Source organism: Cucurbita pepo, chromosome LG09 (genome assembly GCF_002806865.2).
Source record: "Cucurbita pepo subsp. pepo cultivar mu-cu-16 chromosome LG09, ASM280686v2, whole genome shotgun sequence".
In the NCBI taxonomy this organism is placed as follows: Eukaryota; Viridiplantae; Streptophyta; class Magnoliopsida; order Cucurbitales; family Cucurbitaceae; genus Cucurbita; species Cucurbita pepo.
The window spans coordinates 3,830,062-3,850,794 of NC_036646.1; the positions used below are offsets into that span (position 1 = coordinate 3,830,062).

Genomic DNA, 20,733 nt, shown 5'->3' on the forward strand with positions numbered 1-20,733 from the left:
TTCATGTTATGAATTATAGATTATACAACGAGGCTAATAGCAGACGGGTATCGGTATGTAACGGCCCAAGCCACCGCTGGCAGATGTTGTCTGTTTAGGCCTGTTACGTATTGTTGTCGGTCTATTAGCAGAAATGGCTTGTTTCCTTTTTCAACCAACGTGGAATCTCACATGTCCAAACGCATTGGGTATCCTTCGACGAGCTTAAGAAATTCGTGGCTTACATTTAAAACACCAAAAAAGGAATATCAAACCATAAACGAGCTTTCTCCTTTACGTGATCGACACTCATCTCGACAAGCGACAGGTCAAAATGCTACAATAGGCTTAATCTACTTAGGGTGACTCACATATGGGCAACGACAAAATGAAGAGTCAATCGTGCAGTGGAACACCCCATGCCCTGGATTTAGAATTCAAATTTGTTATATAATGGTCTCAACATTTTCCTGCAACATGGTCACGTTACGTCCCATGTTAAAGTCTTTCTTAGTTATTCTGTCATATCCCGAACATGGGACGTTACGAAAGTAAAAGTATATCTATATTATCAACCATATCAGATAACGACTAATACGAAAGTGGGAAGGAAATAAAAAATTCTTAATTTTTTTTTTTTAAAAAAGTCTATGTTTGAAAAATATTTTTAAAATAATTATGGAGTAATAAATAAAACGTCACTCAATAAATTATTTCAATCTTTTTATTAAGACTTAGCCTTAAATAAATCAAAGTCCCTCAAATTTATTTATTTATTTATTATTATTATTATTTTAATCGATTTCATCTTTCTCTTTTAAATTTTTTAAAATTATCCTTAATATATTAAAAGATGTCCATTTTACTCGAGAGGTCGAGGTTGAGGCCTTCGAAGGACCATCTCAAACTGGGAGGGGATTCCCCGTTTAGAAGGAGAATGAGAGAGGGAGTGGAGAACATTTTTTTCTCGTTAGATAAATGAGGCTAGGGACGAGATTATATTCCCTATCCCCCAACCCCGCCTAATTTTTCGTCTCGCCCTATATATATATATATATATTAAAAAATAGTTAATTAAAAACACTAATTGTAATATTTAAACGAGAGTATGTAGATTTTTTTTTAATTATTAAAGATTATGTTGTAATATTAAAATTTGAATTTTTTTAAATTGAAAGATTGATTTATTAAGATTTTTTTACAATTTTTTTATTAAATATTATATTAAAAATAAAAATAATAAACAAAAAAAAATACTTCCAGAAACCTCGATTTCCGCAAATTCAACATGTCACGCTTCAGCCTCCGCAAAAATAAATGGAAAATTTCGCGAAGATAGAAAATAAAACAGGTGACGATAATAGGGACGGAGAAGGCTTCCCCTAACTCCATCCTTTGAACATCTCTAATTAAAACCGTCTTTTGAAATATTTTTATTAGCTTAAATGATTTTTTTTTTTTTAATGAAAATAAACATTCTTTTGCTAGTAATTTTAACAAATTAATTTTATAAAATAAACTTATTGAATATTTTTAATACACAAAAGTCAAATTAGAGAATTTTAAATGATTGAGGACCAAATTAAAAATTAAATATTTAACTTAAAAAAAAAAAAACAAGAAATAATTTGACATTTTTAGTGGAATTGGTCTCAAATCTTAATTTTCAATAAAAAAAAATTATATTGAAAAGGATATTCTAAAAAAACAAATAAAAAAAAGTGACATTTTTAATATTTTACAACTTTTTTTAATGGTTGCAACATTCCCTAATATATTAAACTCTTTTTTTTTTTAAATTAATTAACTAATTTAGTGATATATTAAAATAATTAAATACGTCAAAAAAAAAAAAAAAAAACTTGGTCAAGAACTCGCGATTCGAGGTTGAACCATCACGTAATGACTTGGTTCTCGTAAGTTTGACTTAGGGTTATAATGCATAAACTATAAGTTCTCTCTTTAGCGGGTGTCAGTTCGTTCTCGTAGTTCATTCATAGGATACTTATCCATGTATGTTACTACTTCCCTTTTATCGTCGTTGTCGTCATGGTGAACCTCATCAAGTCATCATTATCATATACCTATCGTCGTCGAAGCACGACCTCAACATCTGTATTCAAACTCATAGTTCTTATCATACCATTATCGACCTTGTTCTTAAATTCTTTAAAAGGGTTTCAGTTGGCCTTCTGTATTAGCCCATGACATTACCCAAATAAAGAAGGTTACGACCTGTTATCAAGCCAACATTATCTACTTATATGGTCCCTCGCTCTCATTCGAACAAGATCACGATTAGGGGTTGGTTGGAAATCCCCTAACTGGACCCACAAGACGCTCATAAGGTTCATGTTAAGTTCATGCATTCCTAGGGCTTAAACTGCTTTTTTGGTCCGAAAAGTGCATTGTTGGAACTGGGTTGGAATGCCACATGACTCGAGATTCAGGGGTTGCTGCCATAGCCGAACACGGGAGAAAGACCATTTATACCGATACTAACAATGGGTATACTCGAAGAATTCCATTAGTTGTGTATCAACGTTTTCATTTTTCCATTCCCCAAGAACAAACTAGAATGTTTACCAAGAAAGATCCTCTGGATATCACTGCTCGGCAAGCAGCAGCATCTCATTTTCAGATTCAAACTACAAAAAATGGCTCACTCGTTTGGAAAAAGGAGTAAGTTCATCAGTTCGTTAAGTCAACAAGTATGATGATTTCATTTTGTTTGATAATCGTTTAAGAACTTCGTCTCGGTTTCTTACGCACTGTATTGCGTGTGTAGGCCATGAATTGATTATGCAATAGCAATGGTGTTGTTATAGCTGGTTTAACGTTTTGACAATGACCGAGCGATGGATTCGCAACGGTAGGTTTAATTGAACTGGTCGTAGTTACTTGACGATCTTGATATTACCTTTCTTGGTCTTTGTTTATTCGTTTTTCTGCTACGGATTTGCTTCGTCTTTGTAGTGATTTCAGGAAAAGTTATAAATACACAGACATTAGTATTGGATTCTATAAACGGCTCTGGATTTCGAGATTTTTTGCAGGTAAAATTGAAGAGCCAAGTTCTTCAGGCCCTGATTGTTTAGAAGATCATTGATTCATCTCCTCTCTGTTCTTTGTAGGTGATTAGTTGATTTTGTGTGTGCTCCATTTTGCGTTGTACTGAAGGATGAACTCTAAGGAGCCAGGTCAAGGAGAGTTCGATTCAAACAGGAGATATTCAAGAATAAACGTCAATTACCGATCCGCGAATGAGGTTTAGATCTTTGTCCTGTCTATTGTCTATAATGTTTGATGTCTCGCTGCCTGTGCTCTGTCTGTGTTTTTTTGTGAAAGGTGTTTAAGAATTAGGATGTTAACTTTCTGGATAGGAGATCAATGAGCTCCTTGGATTTTAATGATTCTTATTGAGCTGTAAATGGGAAGTAGTGGCTTTACTGTCCGCTTTGAGAATAAGCTCTCGTGGCTTTGCTTTGGGCTTCCCGAAAAGGCCTTATACTAATGGAGATGTATTTCCTTGCTTATAAACCCATGAGCAACCCGTTAATTACCCGATGTGGGACTCCTCTCCCAACAATCCTCCCTTCCAACAAATTACACCATAGAACCTCCCCTGAGGCCTATGGAGCCCTCGAACAACCTCTCATTAATCGAGGCTCGACTCCTTCTCTAGAGCCCTCAAACCCTTAATTAGCTGATATAGGACTTCTCTCCCAACAATCCTCAACAATTCTCCCCTCGAACAAAGTATACCATAAAGACTCCTCTGAGACCTATGGAACCCTCGAACAGTCTCCCCTCAATCGAGGCTTGACTCCTTCTTTGGAGCTCTCGAACAATCTCCCCTTAATGGAGGTTTGACTCCTTTGGAGCCCTCGAACAAAGTACACCCTTTGTTCGACACTTGAATCACTTTTGGCTACACCTTTGAGGCTCACAACTTCTTTATTCGAGATTTAGGGATTCTATTGATATGGCTAAGCTAAGGGCATGATTCTGATACCATGTTAGGAATTACGAACCTCCACAAAGGTATGATATTGTCCACTTTGAGCATAAGCTCTCATGGATTTACTTTTGGTTTTCCCAAAAGGTCTCGTACTAATGAAGATGTATTTCCTTACTTATAGACCCATGATCAACCCCTTCATTAGTGGATGTGGGACTCCTCTCCCAACAATCCTCAACAATAAACCCATGGTTGAATTTGGGATTCCGTATGAATTAGTCTTATGATTGAGTTGAGTACTTGGGATTCTGTATGAATTAGCCTTATGATTGAGTTGAGTATAGAAACTGCGGATCCTGTAGGACATGATAACAAATAAAATCAGTCATTTGATCATGGAAGATTTATGTACTAGATTTGTTGACTTGTTAACCTTCTGATGATAATAACAAATACCATATTGGCTTCGTTTTGGGAGTTGTTAATAATGGGGTTGTACAACAGGTGACAGCAGCTCTTCGGCGAGCTGGACTAGAGTCCTCTAATCTCATTGTGGGAATTGATTTCACGAAGAGCAATCAGTGGACAGGTCCGTTCTCATCTCATAGTTTCTAGTTAAACACATTTACTACTCATATTACGCTGATCCCTCTTTTAATGTAGGTTCAAGGTCGTTTAGCGGACATAGTTTACACCACATTTGGAATGGGCCGAATCCATATCAACAAGCCATATCTATGATTGATGATACCTTAGGAGAGTTTGACGAGGACAACAAGATTCCCTGTTATGGATTTGGAGATTGTAATTGCATTTAAAATACTATCTCACTTACCGTACGTTTTGTAACAGCCCAAGTCCATTGCTAGCAAATATTATCTCTTTGGGCTTTCCCTTTTGATTGGGGGAGGGAAAGAGTGCCAGCGAGGATGCTAAGCCCTGAAAGGCGGTGGATTGTGAGATCCCACATCGGTTGGAGAGGAGAACAAAGGGGAAGCCCGGAGGGAAAAGCCCAAAAAGGGCAATATCTGCTAGCGGTGGGCTTAGGCCGTTACACGTTTATTTAATGAGGAATTGACAATTGAACTGCAATCTTTGCAGTAACTACCCATGATCATGATGTTTTTAGCTTTTACGACGGTGATAGACCCTGTAATGGATTTGAGGAAGTTTTGGATGGTTACAGAGACATTGTTACCAAGTTACGATTTGCAGGTGATTGTTTTCTTGTTTCGATTAATGTTAACTATGACCATATTTCTTACTTTCACCCTTATTCTCACTTCTTGCAGGACCTACATCTTTTGCACCAATAATTGAGATGGCCATGACAATAGTTGAGCAAACTGGTGGTCAGTTCCATATTTTGCTGATAATTGCTGATGGGCAGGTGAGTCCGGTTTCGAACTGGCAAGTTTTTCTACTCGTTTGCCTGTTACATCAGTTGGTTTGCTTTATAGTATTCATGTATAAACGAAGTTGCCCTTAAGACAGGTCACAAGAAGTGTTGACACACATAACAATCAACTAAGTGTACAAGAACAAAACACTGTCAACGCAATCGTTAAGGCGAGGTAAATATCAAGCGACTCCATCTTTGATTATCGAACTCCTCCTTGTTCTTTAAACACTAGCATACTTGCAGTGAGTACCCATTGTCAATAATCTTGGTCGGTGTCGGAGACGGGCCTTGGGACATGATGAAGAATTTTGATGACAACATCCCAGCTCGAGCTTTTGATAATTTTCAGGTTTTCAACATTACTTCCATGCAGGATAGAATTTTTCACATTTTTCTACATATGCTGACTATTGTAGCCTGCTTTGTGTATCCAGTTTGTCAATTTCACTGAGATTATATCAAGATATGTAAACTTTGACAGAAGGCAGACGGAATTTACTCTTGCTGCCTTAATGAAAATACCTTCTCAATATCAGGCTACTGTAGAGCTTGGCCTGTTGGGGTATGCATTGATTTTTTGTATTTGTGATTCAACTGCTTTCTTTGTCGACGTTCGAGTTTCGACTGCTATTTCTGATCTCTGCTTGATGAAGCAGTCGACCACGAGGGAGCTCGCCAAAGAGAGTTCCTCTTCTTCCTCCTTTGTACATCTACCCAAGATCCCCACGCGCCAACGGTTCACATACCAGAACGCCTTCAAATGGTAGACATAACCAAGGAGTTGGCAACACTCCATCCTCAAGCTCTCTCAACCAGGTGTCTAACATCTTTCTCGTAATTAATCCTTTACTTTTCTCGGTGGCCTAGTCATTGTTTGATAGAAATCACGACCCTCCACAATGGTATGATATTGCCTACTTCGAGCCTAAACTCTCATGGTTTTGCGTTTGGTTTCCCAAAAGCTCTCATACAAATGAAGATAGTATTCCTTACTTATAAACTCACGATCATCTTCTTAATTAGGCCAATGTGGGACTCTCTCCCAACAATCCTCAACAATCTTCTCCTCAAGCAAAGTACACCATAGAGCCTCCCCTGAGGCCTATAGAGCCCTCGAACAGTCTCCCCTTAACTGAAACTCGATTCCTTTCTTTGAAGCCCATGAATAAAGTACACTATTTGTTCGACAGTTGAGTCACTTTTTAATTACACCTTTGAGGCTCACAACTTCTTTGTTCGACATTTGAGGATTCTATTGACATGACTAAGTTAAGGGCATGACTCTAATACCATGTGAGGAATCACGACCTTCCATAACGGTACGATATTATCCACTTTGAGCATAAACTCTTATAGTTTTGCTTTTAGTTTCCCGAAAGGCCTCATACCTATTAAACCTATGATCATCCTCTTACTTAGCCAACATGGGTCTCCCTCCCAGCAATTTTCAACATTGTTTGAACTTCATGTTTCACTTTCATCCCTTCAAGCTATTATTTGGATCTCTTCTAATCAGGACTGACGTTTTATGATTGTAAAATGGCTTGGCCTTGCAGACTTGCCCCATTTGTGTCACTAATCCAAAGGACATGGGTTTTGGTTGTGGGCATCAGGTAATATCCAAAGCCTATAGTAAATGAAACTCACTTTCCTTGTAGATTCTTCACTAATTCTTCTCCATTCTATTGAGTAGACATGTTGCAACTGCGGAGAAACTTTCTACTTGTGCCCCACCTGCCGAGGCCTTAATTGACTCCTGCAATGGACCATGTCTCCTTAAGCAAGGTACAATGGGAAGGTACAGAACTTCGGATTACTATATTGGTTTCTGGGTTGTTATACATCTTTTGACTTGTTTATTGTCAACTAAGGAAACGTTCTTTCCTTCAATAAAATTTATCGTTGTCACGAAATAGAATTATTATTCTCTATATCTACACTATAGCTATCTAGACATTGCACTTTGTTTCTTAAATGTACATTGTTTATACCTATAGTAGACACCTAATCATGTGTATGCACGTAAACGATTTGGGTTTGGGTCAACACCTAGATCTAAAACTCCTTTGCATGCAATGGCTAAAAGATGTTTTGTGAGCACCAATTAGATTGTGGCCGACCCAAATAGCCAATGGTTCGAGCTCATTAATAGAACGAGGGGAAAAAAATAAAAAAAAAGGAAGACAAGAAATTGCCCCCATACAGGATTGAACTACAGACCTTCAATTTACAAGACTGACGCTCTACCACTGAGCTATAGGGGCTGTTTGATCTAGATCCAAAACTCCTTTGTAAGCAATGGATGGATAATGGTTTGCTTTAACGGCAACCCAAGCACCAATCAAATTGACCAACCGGAATAGTCAATGGTTCGAGCTTGTTAATAGAATGATAAGGTCAATGATTGGGATGGTGAGGGCATTATTTGAAGTGCATAGGGGAAAAAATAAAAACATGGATTTGCTTAATATTTTAGGGGGAAAAAATAAAGGGGAAAAAATAAAAAAAGGGAGACAAAAAAGTGCCCCATGCAAGATTGAACTACAAACCTTCCATTTACAAGATTGACGCTCTACCACTAAGCTATAGGGGCTATTCATTCTAGATCCAAAACTCCTTTGCAAGCATTGGATGGATGATGGTTTGCTTCAACGCCAACCCGAGCACCAATCAAATTGTGACTGACCCAAATAGTCAATGGTTTGAGCTCGTTAATAGAACGATGAGGTCAATGATTGGTATGTTGGGGGCATTATTTGAAGTGCAAAGGGGAAATAATAGCTTAGATTTGCTTAATGTTTTAGGGGGGAAAAATAAAAAAGGAAGAGAGGATTGAACTACAATCTTTGGTTCACAAGATTGACACTCTACCATTGAGCTATAAGAGTTGTTTGTTCTAGATTCAAAACTCTCTCAAGCACCCATCAGATTGTGATTGACCCAAATAGCCAATGGTTTGAGCTGGTTAAAGAATGGTGAGGTCAATAATTGGTATGTTGCGGGCATTATCTGAAGTGCAAAGGGGAAATAATAGCTTGGATTTGCATGGAAGATAAAAAATTTGCCCTCATGCAGGATTGAACTACAGACCTTCAGTTTACAAGACTGACGCTCTACCACTGAGCTATAGGAGCCATTTGATTTGGATCCAAAACGCCTTTCTAAGCAATGGATGGATGATGTGCACCAATCAAATTATGATCCATGCTTGAGTCAAGATTCGATGTGTGACCCAAATATGCAATAGTTTGAGCTCGTTAATAGTATTGAAACAACCAATGGTCCGAGCTAGTCACTAAAAAAGACTCGTAGAGGAGATCTAGATCCAAAACTCCTTTGCAAGCAATGGTTGGATGATGGTTTGCTCCAACGTCAAACCGAGCACGAATCAAATTGTGATCCATGCCTAAGTCGAGACTGGACATATGACCCAAATAGCCCATTGTTGAGGTTTGAGATCGTTAATAGCACAAAAAGGTCGATGATTGGTAAGGAAAAAAGTGCCCCCATGCAGGATTGAACTACAGACTTTCAGTTTACAAGACTGACGCTCTACCACTGAGCTATAGGGGCCATTTGATCTAGATCCAAAATTCCTTTTCAAGCAATAAATGGGTGATGGTTTGCTTCAATGGAGCACCAATCAAATTGTGATCCATGCTTGAGTCAAGACTCGATGTGCAACCCAAATATGCAATGGTTTGAGCTCATTTATAGTACTAAAATAGTCAATGGTCAGAGCTCATCACTAAAAAAAGACTCGAAGAAAAAAACATTGTACCGAAAATCTAGATCCAAAGCTCCTTTGCAAGCAATGACTAGATGATGGTTTGCTCCAACGTCAAACCGAACACCAATCAAATTGTGACACATACTTGAGTCGAGACTCGACATCTGATCCAAATAGGCTATGGTTTGAGGTTTGAGAGAGTTAATAGGCACGAAAAGGTTAATAATTGGTATGGTGGGGGCATTATTAGCTTGGATTTGCTTAATATTTTAGGGGCAAAAAAATAAATTAAAAATGGAGACAAAAAATGCCCCCATGCAGGATCGAACTACAGACCTTCAGTTTACAAGACTGACGCTCTACCACTGAGCTATAGGGGCTGTTGATGACATTTTTTGTCTAAATTTTTAAATTCTTTCATTACTATATATTATTTATTTACCTCTTAATTAATTTACAATATTTTTTCCTCGGATAAACCTTAATTTAACCAACCATTTTTTTTAATTCTTTCTTTAAGTTATTTTTGGACAATCCATTTTTCAATATTTATTAAAAAAATAATTTTATATTATTCTAATTTTTTGAAGCACTTATTTATTTATTTATTATTTTTTAAATTACATAAACTAAACTAAATACACTTTAAATTATTAATTTTTCAAACATGCTTATAAAATAAATTGATTTTATTTATTAAAAAAAAAAACTAAATATGATTGGCTCAATGAAATTAAATAATATTTTATTTTGTGCTTTCATAAACTTTGCCACCACTAATAGAGGATAATTATTAACCTTATCTTTTTTCATTTTCCCTAGTGGTCCCTAATCTTTACTTTTCTTCATAGACAAATTTGGCTGTTTTCTAGGGGCGATTTCGTAAATTAAAAAGTATTTATATTACAAAATTTGTCGTATTAATAATATTATCGAGATAAAACACCGAACTTTATTCATATACTATAGACTATTTAGGTTATTAGATTTATTAGACGTGAAATTAACATTTCAAGGACCTGTTATGCACTTTTGAAAGTTCGGGATCTTATCTAATGTAAACAAAGAAAGTGTTTTAAATCTTGTCTTATCCCTTTTGCCATTCTTCGGTGGGATTTGAAAGTAAGATAGAGGCGGGAGGTGGACCCTCGTTTAGAAAAAAGAGATGGGGTTTTGAGTATGTAGTTTTCTTTGTCCACGTGCTTTGTGGGATGATAATTGTATGTGGAGCGTGTTACGCGACTTGTATTCTCCAAACTCGGGATTATGTGGGAGATTACAAAAAAATTATCACAAACGACCCTCTGCATTGGTATGTTGTTGTTCTTTTTGGTTTTTCAAAAGGTCTTAATCAATAGAGACAGTGTTCGTGCTTATATACTTATGATCTTCTTATTAATTAATCAATACACGACTCCAACAATCCTCAACAAAATATTTCTATCGACGTTCTTGACTTCTAAGTATCAGAACCCAATAGTTTGGAATCAACAATAAGAAAAACCCACAAACCGATACTCTTTTTTCAAAATATATATATATATATACTCCTCCAATCGAACAAAGCTAACCATAGAGCTTTCCCTTGAGGTCTTCTTCTTTGGAGCTCTCGAACAGGCTTTCCTTAGTCAAGACTCGACTCCTCTGGAGCCCTTAAACAAAATACATCATTTGTTCGACACTTGAGTCACTTTGACTATACTTTCGAGACTCACAACTTCTTTGTGTCAGCGCTTGAGAATTCTATTGACATGACTCCGGTAACATGCTAGGAACCACAAGCCACCACAATAGTATGATATTGTCCACTTTGAGCATAAGCTCTCATGGTTTTGATTTTGGTTTCCCGAACAAGCCTCATGTCAGTAGAGATGGTGTTCCTTACTTATAAACCCATGATGTTTCTCTTAATTAGCTAATACGAGACTACCCTGTTAAAATATCATCACTAGCCCAATACGGTTAAGCCCAACCATTGTATGAGTAACTATATTTATGTTAAGAAAATGATTTAAAATTTTAGGAATAAAATCAAGAAAATGATTTAGATAATTTAGAAAGACGTTGAGAAATTTAGGAATTGATTATCTATCATCCCGTATAAATACCCCTGATAAACCCAAGCAATACAAAGCAGTAGTTTTTATCGATTGTTTTGTAAATCTCTTCTCGATTGGTTTTAATAAAGTTTCTCACAGATAGTTGTGTTCAACATACCCATCCAATAATCCTCAACAATTAACATTTTACTTTTATTAAAATAAAACAAAAAAGAGTCAATAACTCGAACAATCCGAACCAACTTAATACAAATATATTATGGTCGGGTTGCATTCAAGATTACTCGAGTTTAAAAAACTTACGACTCGAATAATTGAATTTGATCTAAAAAATGTCTCAACTTGACCGAACTCTAAATCTTAAACACCGTTTTAACTGAAAAAGTTTATAATCCTTGAGTTCGGTCTACAATATATTTCAGTCTAACTCAACTCGATCCCGATAACTATTAAATATTCGAGGCTTTGTACTTTTCCTTGCTAATTAAAAATAATTAACCAATAAAGCTCATTATTCAATGCATGCATGGACATGGAGATGGTGAAAGTTAGAGTACAAAATCCTCTTTCTCTAAGAGATTGGTTTATTAATTAATATTCAATCATTAGTTAAGACTAAGAGTTATAATATTTTAAGGAAGATCAATCATTAATAAAGTTCTTGAATTAGGGTTACATGCTTAAGCATTCAATAATCTCGAGTGTTCAAACCTTAATGAGGAACTAACGCTATTGACCTCAAAATCTTGGTGGGTCGTGAGCGTAAAGGACACGGAGGTGGTGAATTAGCTCGAGTTCTTGAGATCGAGGAGGTTGGTGTATTATTTTTTACATTTTTTTGAAAGAATGTGTGAGATCTAATATCGATTGGAGAGAGAAACGAAATTGTGATGTCCCACATTGGTTGGGGAGGAGAACAAATCACCATTTTATAAGGGTGTGAAAACCTTCCCTTCGTAGACGCGTTTTAAAGCCTTGAGGGGAAGCCCGAAAGGAAAAGCCTAAAGAGGACAATATCTGCTAGCGGTGGATCTGGGCTGTTACAGAAATATTCTTTGTAACAGCCGAAAGGGGAAACCCAAAAAGGCTACAAATGGTATAAGAGCCAGACATTGAGCAGTGTGCCAGCGAGGATGCTGGGACCTTAAGGGGGTGGATTGTGAGATCCCAGGCTAGTGGTGGGCTTGAGCAGTTACAAATGGTATAAGAGCCAGACATTGAGCAGTGTGCTAGCGAGGATGCTGGGGCCTCAAGGGGGTGGATTGTGAGATCCCAGGCTAGTGGTGGGTGCCAGCGAGGATGCTGGGACCTCAAGGGGGTGGATTGTGAGATCCCACGTCAAGTTGAAAAGGGGACAGGATTATGAGATCCCACATCAATTTGGAACAAAACATTCTTTATAAGGGTATGGAGCCAGCGAGGATGCTGGGGCCTCAAGGGGGTGGATTGTGAGATCCCAGGCTAGTGGTGGGTGCCAGCGAGGATGCTGGGACCTCAAGGGGGTGGATTGTGAGATCCCACGTCAAGTTGAAAAGGGGACAGGATTATGAGATCCCACATCAATTTGGAACAAAACATTCTTTATAAGGGTATGGAGCCAGCGAGGATGCTGGGGCCTCAAGGGGGTGGATTGTGAGATCCCAGGCTAGTGGTGGGTGCCAGCGAGGATGCTGGGACCTCAAGGGGGTGGATTGTGAGATCCCACGTCAAGTTGAAAAGGGGACAGGATTATGAGATCCCACATCAATTTGGAACAAAACATTCTTTATAAGGGTGTGAAAATCTCTCCGTAACAAATACGTTTTAAAAACCTTGAGAGGAAGCTCGAACGAGAAAGCCGAAAGAGTAGCAGTGAGCTTAGGTTGTTATAGAACAAATTTTCATTTTACTCGACTATTTCGAGAAATACATCTATCAATTCTGACTCTTTCTTTTTCAAGTGATTTCGAAACTATACGGTAACATAGATATGAATGAGGGAGCGAGTGGGGAACATTTTTTCCCTTTAAATAAATAGGAACACGTTGTAATATTAAAAGTTAAATTTTTAAAAATTATGTATATTTGCTTAAGAAATATATTGATTTATTATTTTTTTATCGTCCTTTAATAAATATTATATGGAAAATCAATCAATTAATTATTAATTAAATTACTCAAAAAAATTATTCTTAAAATAATAAAAGAGGTAGCATAGTTAAATTAAAATGTTTAAATTGTAATTAATGATATTAAAATAAATTGTATATTTAGATCCTAAAATTTTATTTTGAATTAAATTAAAATGTTAATTATGACATATTTTGTAAATTGGCAAGTTAAAGAGGGACAAAAATGTCCAAAAATCAATATTTTAATATACTAGTTTATTACCGTATGTATATAAAAGTTATACTCGTGTTTGTCTAAAATTCAGGGGTGTTCATATCGTTTGATGATCCGAACAATTCAAATAACTCAAACTTTCAGTTGAATTTTCGGAAAACCAAAAATTCTATTTGGTTCTCAATTGAAACTTTTTTTTGTCGAGTTCACTCGACGAATCTGAAAATAGGGTTTATAACCTAATGTAACGATTCTTGATTAAAACTTTTTTTTATCGGGTTCACTCGACCAACCTGAAAATAGGGTTTATAACCTAATATAACGATTCCTGATTAAAACTTTTTTTTGTTGGGTTCACTCAACCAATATGAAAATAGGGTTTATAACCTAATGTAACGATTCTTGATTAAAACTTTTTTTTATCGGGTTCACTCGACCAATCTGAAAATAGGGTTTATAACCTAATGTAACGATTCCTGATTAAAACTTTTTTTTATCGGGTTCACTCGACCAACCTGAAAATAGGGTTTATAACCTAATATAACGATTCCTGATTAAAACTTTTTTTTGTTGGGTTCACTCAACCAATATGAAAATAGGGTTTATAACCTAATGTAACGATTCTTGATTAAAACTTTTTTTTATCGGGTTCACTCGACCAATCTGAAAATAGGGTTTATAACCTAATGTAACGATTTCGAATTGAAACTTTTTTTTTGTCGGGTTCACTCGACCCATTTGAAAATAGGGTTTATAACCTAATATAACGATTCTTGATTAAATTTTTTTTTTTTTTTTTTTTTTTTTTTTNTCTGAAAATAGGGTTTATAACCTAATGTAACGATTTCGGATTGAAACTTTCTTTTTGTCGGGTTCACTCGACCAATTTGAAAATAGGGTTTATAACCTAATATAACGATTTCTTATAGAAACTTTTTTTTTTTTTTGTCGGGTTCACTCTACCAATCTGAAAATAGGGTTTATAACCTAATGTATCGATTTTTTATTGATTTTTTTTTTTTTTTTTTTCGAGTTTACTTGACCAATCTGAAAATAGTGTTTATATAACCTAATGTATCCCTAAGTTTAAGATTGTTAAAAAAAAAAAATGAAGAACCCGACAACCGAATTTGAAAGTATAAAGTTGGTTGTTTATCTTTCTCAGGTCACCAACCCAACCAGACTGAACTTAACCCGTGTATTCCCCTATTAAGATTATCATAGGAATAAAATATTTATTTTAGAATAAAAAAAACGTTAAAAAAAATAACAACAATTTGTAAATTTATAGTCATGATTAAATTTTAACCCAATTTAAAGATTTCGAAAATAAATTAATACCTAAATTCATTACTCCTACACGGTTTACTTTTCGACTATGTAAGATTAAAAACGTTCTTCACTTTCAATTTTTATTAACCACTCGAGACGAACGTTTATTTTTTAAAAATAAAAAATAAAAAATAACGCTTATATTCTATATTTATATAAATCCATATCTAATTATTATCCAACAAATTAAGAATTAAAAATTAATTTCTTATTAATTATCTAACAACACACCATAAATAATCAAACTTTCATAATATTTATATGCAGCCAAAAATAATAATAAAATAATAAAATAATAAAAAAAAACAAATTTGTTCTAATTATTTAATATTCCATTAATATTCGAAAATGAGAGTTTCCAGGCTTTCACTTCACCGTCCAGACTCCCACTGCACACCGAAACGACGCCGTTTGACAACCCGTCGGAAACCACCACCAGAGATTTCACCGGTTTCCGGTGACCCTCCAGTACGGACAAACAGTTAAAACTCCCATCTCCTACACGTCGCCAAACTCTGACCGTCCGATCTGCGGACCCACTCAACAGCAAATCTGAGACGTAGATCAAACAGAGAATCGCGTTTTTGTGTCCCCTCAATGCTCCGATCACCGCCATGTGATTCGCGCCGTCCTCTCTTTCCCACACCAGAACGGACCGATCACAGGCACCGGAGAACAGCAATGAACCGTCGTCGTTTAACGCCAATGCATTCACCGCCGATTTGTGCTTCTCTAAAGTCGTTACCAGAATATGCCGTTTCTCCGCCGCGGGTTTCGACCATACTCTGATTCTCCGATCGGCCGATCCGGTGTACACAATCCCCGCGGCGGAGACGGCCACTGCGTTTATGGCGTCCTCGTGCGCTGCCTTGACGGACTCGACGCAGCGGTGGTCGGAGCCTTGCCAGATTTTCAAACTCCGATCCCAAGAAACAGAGTAAAATGAATTTCTGTTCACGGCGAGTCCAGTGACGGCGTCGGCGTGTTGAATCCAGAGGACTTTCTTGTGACGGCGGACGTTGACGTAATTTTTCGGGAGTAGGAACCGGCGGAGGCGGTCGTTGACTGTCGGGAGAGTGTTGACCTTTTTGAATTGATTATTCGTTAAATTCCAGACGCGGATTTTTCCATCTTGATGGGAAGTAAGGATTTGGGCGTTTAGAAAGGCGATTCCCTTGACGGCGCCGGAGGAGGAATCTCGATCGTTGATTGAGGCTACGTGGGTGTAGGTGGATCGATCGTAGACGTTGATTTCGTGAGCGGTGGCGACATAGAGGTGGGGACCATGGACGGCGAGATGGGAGATTGGGAGCTTGAAAGAGGCGAGGTGAAGTTGAGAAACGGCGACGTTTCCGGTATCGGTTACGGTGGGGAGAGTTTGGAGAGATGGAATGGACGGTTGGGATTGAAGGGAGAGATTGCTTTGGAGAGTGGAGCAGCTAGTGTCGGAAGTCGGTGTCGACGACGACGATGAAGAGTTGACCGACGTGTCGGAATTTGAGAAGGAGGAGGATTGAGGCGGCGTATTGGAGTCGGCGGCGGTGGAGGTAGCGGTGGCGCAGGGGAGTAGCCATGATCGGACACTCATGCCGGCGGGAAGAAGGAGATGAAGAAATGGTAATGGCAGCGAGTTTGCTTGGGGAAGGGTATATATATATAGAGAATCCGGAATAGGAGGATGGCCATTAAGAGACTGCCACGTGGCAAAGAAATCGTGTTACACTTGTTCCAACTAAGCAAACAAGTCAGCAGTGAGAAATTCCGACGTTGCGAACAACGTCGACGTATGTTCAGACATCGAGTCGAGAAACAGTTTATAAAACGTGAGTGAGAAAATACATTTGAAAACGACTTACAGAATTTAAGAAAACAACGTTATATGACTATAAGCAAATAAAAAAATACCACGACATAGACAGCATACAACTCAGGGGTAGGGAATATGGTAATGGCCCAAGATCACTACTAGTCGATATTGTCCTTTTTCGAACTTCTCCTCAAGGCTTTTAAAATGTGTTTTCACACTACTATAAAGAATGTTTCGTTATCCTCCTCAACCAACGTGGGATCTCACAGGTACTAGGTACTGTTCAATCCAATATAGTTTTAGAATCCATGAAGTAACGTTATATGACTATGAGAGTGTTCGAGCTACAAAAAAAGTGAGTGAGGGGTTCTTACACGAGTATCTTTCACGAGACGACCAAATGACCAAATTACTATTTTACCCTTTGTTATTTAATGGAAGGGAGAGTTAGAGTGAAGGTGGAGAAGGGCAAGAAAGGTCATTTGGAGGTGAGAGTTAAGGTATAAGGCAGGCAAGTGGAGGGTGTTCAAACGCGGCTATGAGAATACTTAGTTTACTTTTGTTTGAAGCTTCCTCTTCACATCATCCCTTTGTTTGTTGTTCCATGGTGTTTATGAGGTCCCCTTCTAGGCTAGGGCAGTGCCGGGAAACCACCAATGGACCACCAAATTAAAAATAATAATAATAATAATTATTATTATTATTATTATTATTTAATTTAATTTGACTACATTAATAAAAATATTTATCGTCTAACAAAATATTTTTAAAAAAAAATTAAATAAAAATATTACTGAATCTTATAATCTATCTACATAATAATAATAATAATAATAATAATAAAATAAAATAAAAAACTTTAAAATGTTTCTCTCAAAACTTTTTAATATTAGTTTTGAAAATTCAACAATATTTTTTTTTTTGAAAAAAAAGGTTTTGAAATTTTTAAAAAAGTTTTTTTCGTCCTATATATATTTTTTAAAATAAGTTAAAATAAAACAGAGTATTATCTATAAAAATATTTTTAAATATTTTTAAAAAGTTAAAGGATATTAATAAAACTTTTTAAAATTTAAGAATATTTTTAAAACCGATTCTAGGAATATTATTTAAATTTTTAAAAATTTATGGATATTTTTAAAATAAAATATAAAATTTATGAGTATTTTTATTAATTTAATTATTTTTTTTAATGATGAATATAAAAGTTTTTTTTTTAATTATATTAAATATAATTACTACTAAATTTTATGATTAATTTAAAGTTTTAATTATGGATTAATTTCTACTAAATTGAGACTTTTTTTTATTCTTTATTTATTTATTTTTATCTCTTTGATTTCGTAATCATGTTGAGAGGTGACATTTACTTTCGTAATATTAATATTGACCAATCGGTTTATTTTCTTTTTCTCCTTTTTAACCTTTTCGTGGATTACTATTCTCAGCTGACTTATCCATTATAAATAATAAAATATTGCATTTAATACAATATTATTTTTAAAAAAATAAATCCAACTTGTTAAAGTTATTTATTCTCTTGCACCAAATCATTTTACAAAAAACAAAAAATATCCAAAAACTTTTCAAAATATCATTTTTTATATTACCATCAAACTCAATATTTAAATATATATATTAATAATGTCCATCAACCAACTTACGTTTTGTATGTTCATGATATTATATAAAAATTAATAATAATAACTAAAATTTTTATTTTTAAAAATGTTTAGAAATTAAATAATTATATTAGTAAGAGAGAAAAATTAGTTTTTAATATTTTTATTTTAGGTTTAAGAATTAAAATAAATATTTTGTTACTATACTTTTATTTAATATTCATATTGAAAAAAATCTTGGAAACCGAGTAACTATGTTTGGTGTTACCGAGTAAATGTTATCAGAATTTCATATAAATAACGTATTTTTAGCAATTTTATTATATTATTTAATTTTAGATAATTAACCAATAATCAATTCATTTATTGAATTTTTTTTTTTTGTAAAAATAAATTAAATACATATTTAAATAAATTATTATTAATTTATTTATAATAAATTTTTAAACTAACATCAATTAATTAATTGAATTTATTTAAAATAAATAAATTAAGAAATGTTATAAAAAGTTTTATACAAATAAATAATATTTTTTAATTTTCATAGTTACTCGTAACAATTACTTTAGTTAATTTTAGATAATTAATTGTTTTTAACTAGTTTATTTTTATTAAGTCATACTATTAAAATAATTGTAACTAATAAATATTATAAATAATATGTTTAAAATTTTAAATTTTAAATTTTAAATTTATTTAGTCTTCAAGGTTAATAATTATTCTTAAACAAATTATATAAGAAAAAATAATAAACATAAATATTTAAAAACAATACGAGTAAATAAAAGAAAAATAATAACAATAATAATAAACAAATAAATAATTGGGTTTGGGGACTTCCGGAATGGGAAAAAGGAATAATCCTTGTCCTCGCTTCTGTTTAGCCAATGGCTCTTCATTCCCTGTTTAAATAGAGACTCTCCCTCGATGAAGGTTGATCTACTAGTTCTTCCTAACGGATTCACTTCATTGGGCTCGAGGATTCAGGCAAGGACAGGAATGGGAAAAAGGAATAATCTTTGTCCTCGCTTCATTTTAGCCAATGGCTCTTCATTTCCTGTCTAAATAGAGACTCTCTCCAGTTGAAAGTTGATCTACTAGTTCTTCCTAACTGATTCACTTCATTGGGCTCTGGGACTTCAGGCAAGGACGGGAACGGGAAAAAGGAATAATTCTTGTCCTCGCTTCAGTTTAGCCAATGGCTCTCCATTCCCTGTTTAAATGAAGACTCACCCCGTTGAAGGCTGATCTACTAGTTCTTCCTAACGGATTCACATCATTGGGCTCGAGAACTTCAGGCAAGGACAAGGGCGAAAACGGGAAAAAAGAATAATCCTTATCCTCACTCCTGTTTAGCCAATGGCTACCCATTCCCTGTCTAAATAAAGATTCTCCTCATTAAAGTCGATCTACTAGTTCTTCCCAACGGATTCACTTCACTTCATGGGGCCGACATCATAAATTTGTTGTTTCGACAAGTTGGAAATAAAAAAACGTGGTGTATGTAAGCAAATTGCTTATTAATGACAATGGGGACTCCATAGGATAAATCACATTTCATTTCATATAATCAATAAGGCTTTTATCATCATCTCCATGCATATCTCCGTATAGATTGATTCCCTTCGAAATTGTGCAGTTCAAACCAGAGTTTGGCTGCATTTAATACTCGAGGGTCCTGGCTGTAGCACAGGTAGCAGGCCATTAAACAATGACTGATTGTGGTTTGAAAGGCATTGTTTTTCAGTCCAGTTTCAAGATTTTTCTCCCAACTGTTCATCAGTCTTCAAGAAAAATGCAGTGTCGGCTGTTGGTAGAGGGAAAAAAAGTGTTGCTTTTTTTGTTGTGAGGACAAGATGTGATTGAGAAGTGACAGAGAAGATAACGAAATTGTGAGATCTCTCGGTTGGAAAAGGGAAGAGAGCATTTTTTTTATAAGGGTGTGAAAACCTCTTCCTAGCAGACGTGTTTTTAAAATCTTGAAGAGAAGCCCGAAAGGGAAAACTTAAAAAGGACAATATCTGCTAGCGGTGGGTATGAGCTGTTACAATTGGTATCAATTGTGAGATCTCAAATCGATTGGAGAGAGGAACGAGTGTTAGAGAGGATGTTGGACTCCAAAGAGGGTGGATTGTGAAATCTCACATCGTTGGAGGAGAACAAAATATTCTTTACAAGGGTTGTAGAAACTTCACCCTAACAAACGCATTTTAAAATCTTTGAGCAGAAGTCCGAAAGGAAAAACCTAAAGAAAATAATACCTACTAGCAATAGGCTTGAGCCGTTACACAAATAATACAAATAATACAGGCCTTGTTGCGTGTATTTCCATCACAAGCATACAGGACCTCATGATGGGCTCCTCTCCATCAACATTATATGGTTGGACAGTTTGAAAGCTTAAGATCAAAGTCATTTATTTGCATTTACTATCATAGACTTGGGTTAATGAAGATGATTGATCAATACAGCAACGTGATCAAATGCACTTGTGCAGATATTCTAAGGCTACATG

At 35.5% G+C, this 20,733-nt stretch overlaps 2 protein-coding genes and 4 non-coding genes across 8 annotated transcripts; 1 reads left to right on the forward strand and 5 right to left on the reverse strand.

The window, feature by feature from the left end:
- Nucleotides 1-2,367: 2,367 nt before the first annotated feature.
- LOC111802345 (E3 ubiquitin-protein ligase RGLG2-like) lies at nt 2,368-7,197 on the forward strand. Of its 3 annotated transcripts, none has more exons than XM_023686675.1 (14): nt 2,368-2,661; nt 2,768-2,851; nt 2,956-3,035; nt 3,114-3,247; nt 4,445-4,529; nt 4,604-4,744; nt 5,042-5,155; nt 5,233-5,330; nt 5,435-5,514; nt 5,586-5,691; nt 5,777-5,904; nt 5,999-6,158; nt 6,899-6,955; nt 7,036-7,197. In XM_023686675.1, exons 4-14 carry the CDS (start codon nt 3,161-3,163, stop codon nt 7,093-7,095), a joined length of 1,116 nt encoding a protein of 371 aa, XP_023542443.1. In that variant the 5' UTR covers nt 2,368-2,661; nt 2,768-2,851; nt 2,956-3,035; nt 3,114-3,160; the 3' UTR covers nt 7,096-7,197. The 3 variants fall into 3 exon arrangements, with proteins under 3 accessions (XP_023542443.1, XP_023542444.1, XP_023542442.1); XM_023686676.1 differs by having other exon boundaries at nt 2,965-3,035; XM_023686674.1 differs by having other exon boundaries at nt 2,768-3,035.
- A 337-nt stretch (nt 7,198-7,534) lies between these two features.
- TRNAT-UGU lies at nt 7,535-7,606 on the reverse strand. Its single transcript has one exon. It is a non-coding gene; the product is annotated as a tRNA-Thr (tRNA).
- A 798-nt stretch (nt 7,607-8,404) lies between these two features.
- On the reverse strand, nt 8,405-8,476 carry TRNAT-UGU. Its single transcript has one exon. It is a non-coding gene; the product is annotated as a tRNA-Thr (tRNA).
- A 367-nt stretch (nt 8,477-8,843) lies between these two features.
- TRNAT-UGU lies at nt 8,844-8,915 on the reverse strand. The gene has a single exon. It is a non-coding gene; the product is annotated as a tRNA-Thr (tRNA).
- A 465-nt stretch (nt 8,916-9,380) lies between these two features.
- Nucleotides 9,381-9,452, reverse strand: TRNAT-UGU. Its single transcript has one exon. It is a non-coding gene; the product is annotated as a tRNA-Thr (tRNA).
- A 5,617-nt stretch (nt 9,453-15,069) lies between these two features.
- Nucleotides 15,070-16,605, reverse strand: LOC111802123 (protein JINGUBANG-like). Its single transcript, XM_023686389.1, has one exon. The coding sequence runs from the start codon at nt 16,375-16,377 to the stop codon at nt 15,106-15,108; it is 1,272 nt and encodes a 423-aa protein (XP_023542157.1). The 5' UTR covers nt 16,378-16,605; the 3' UTR covers nt 15,070-15,105.
- Between the last annotated feature and the right edge of the window lie 4,128 nt (nt 16,606-20,733).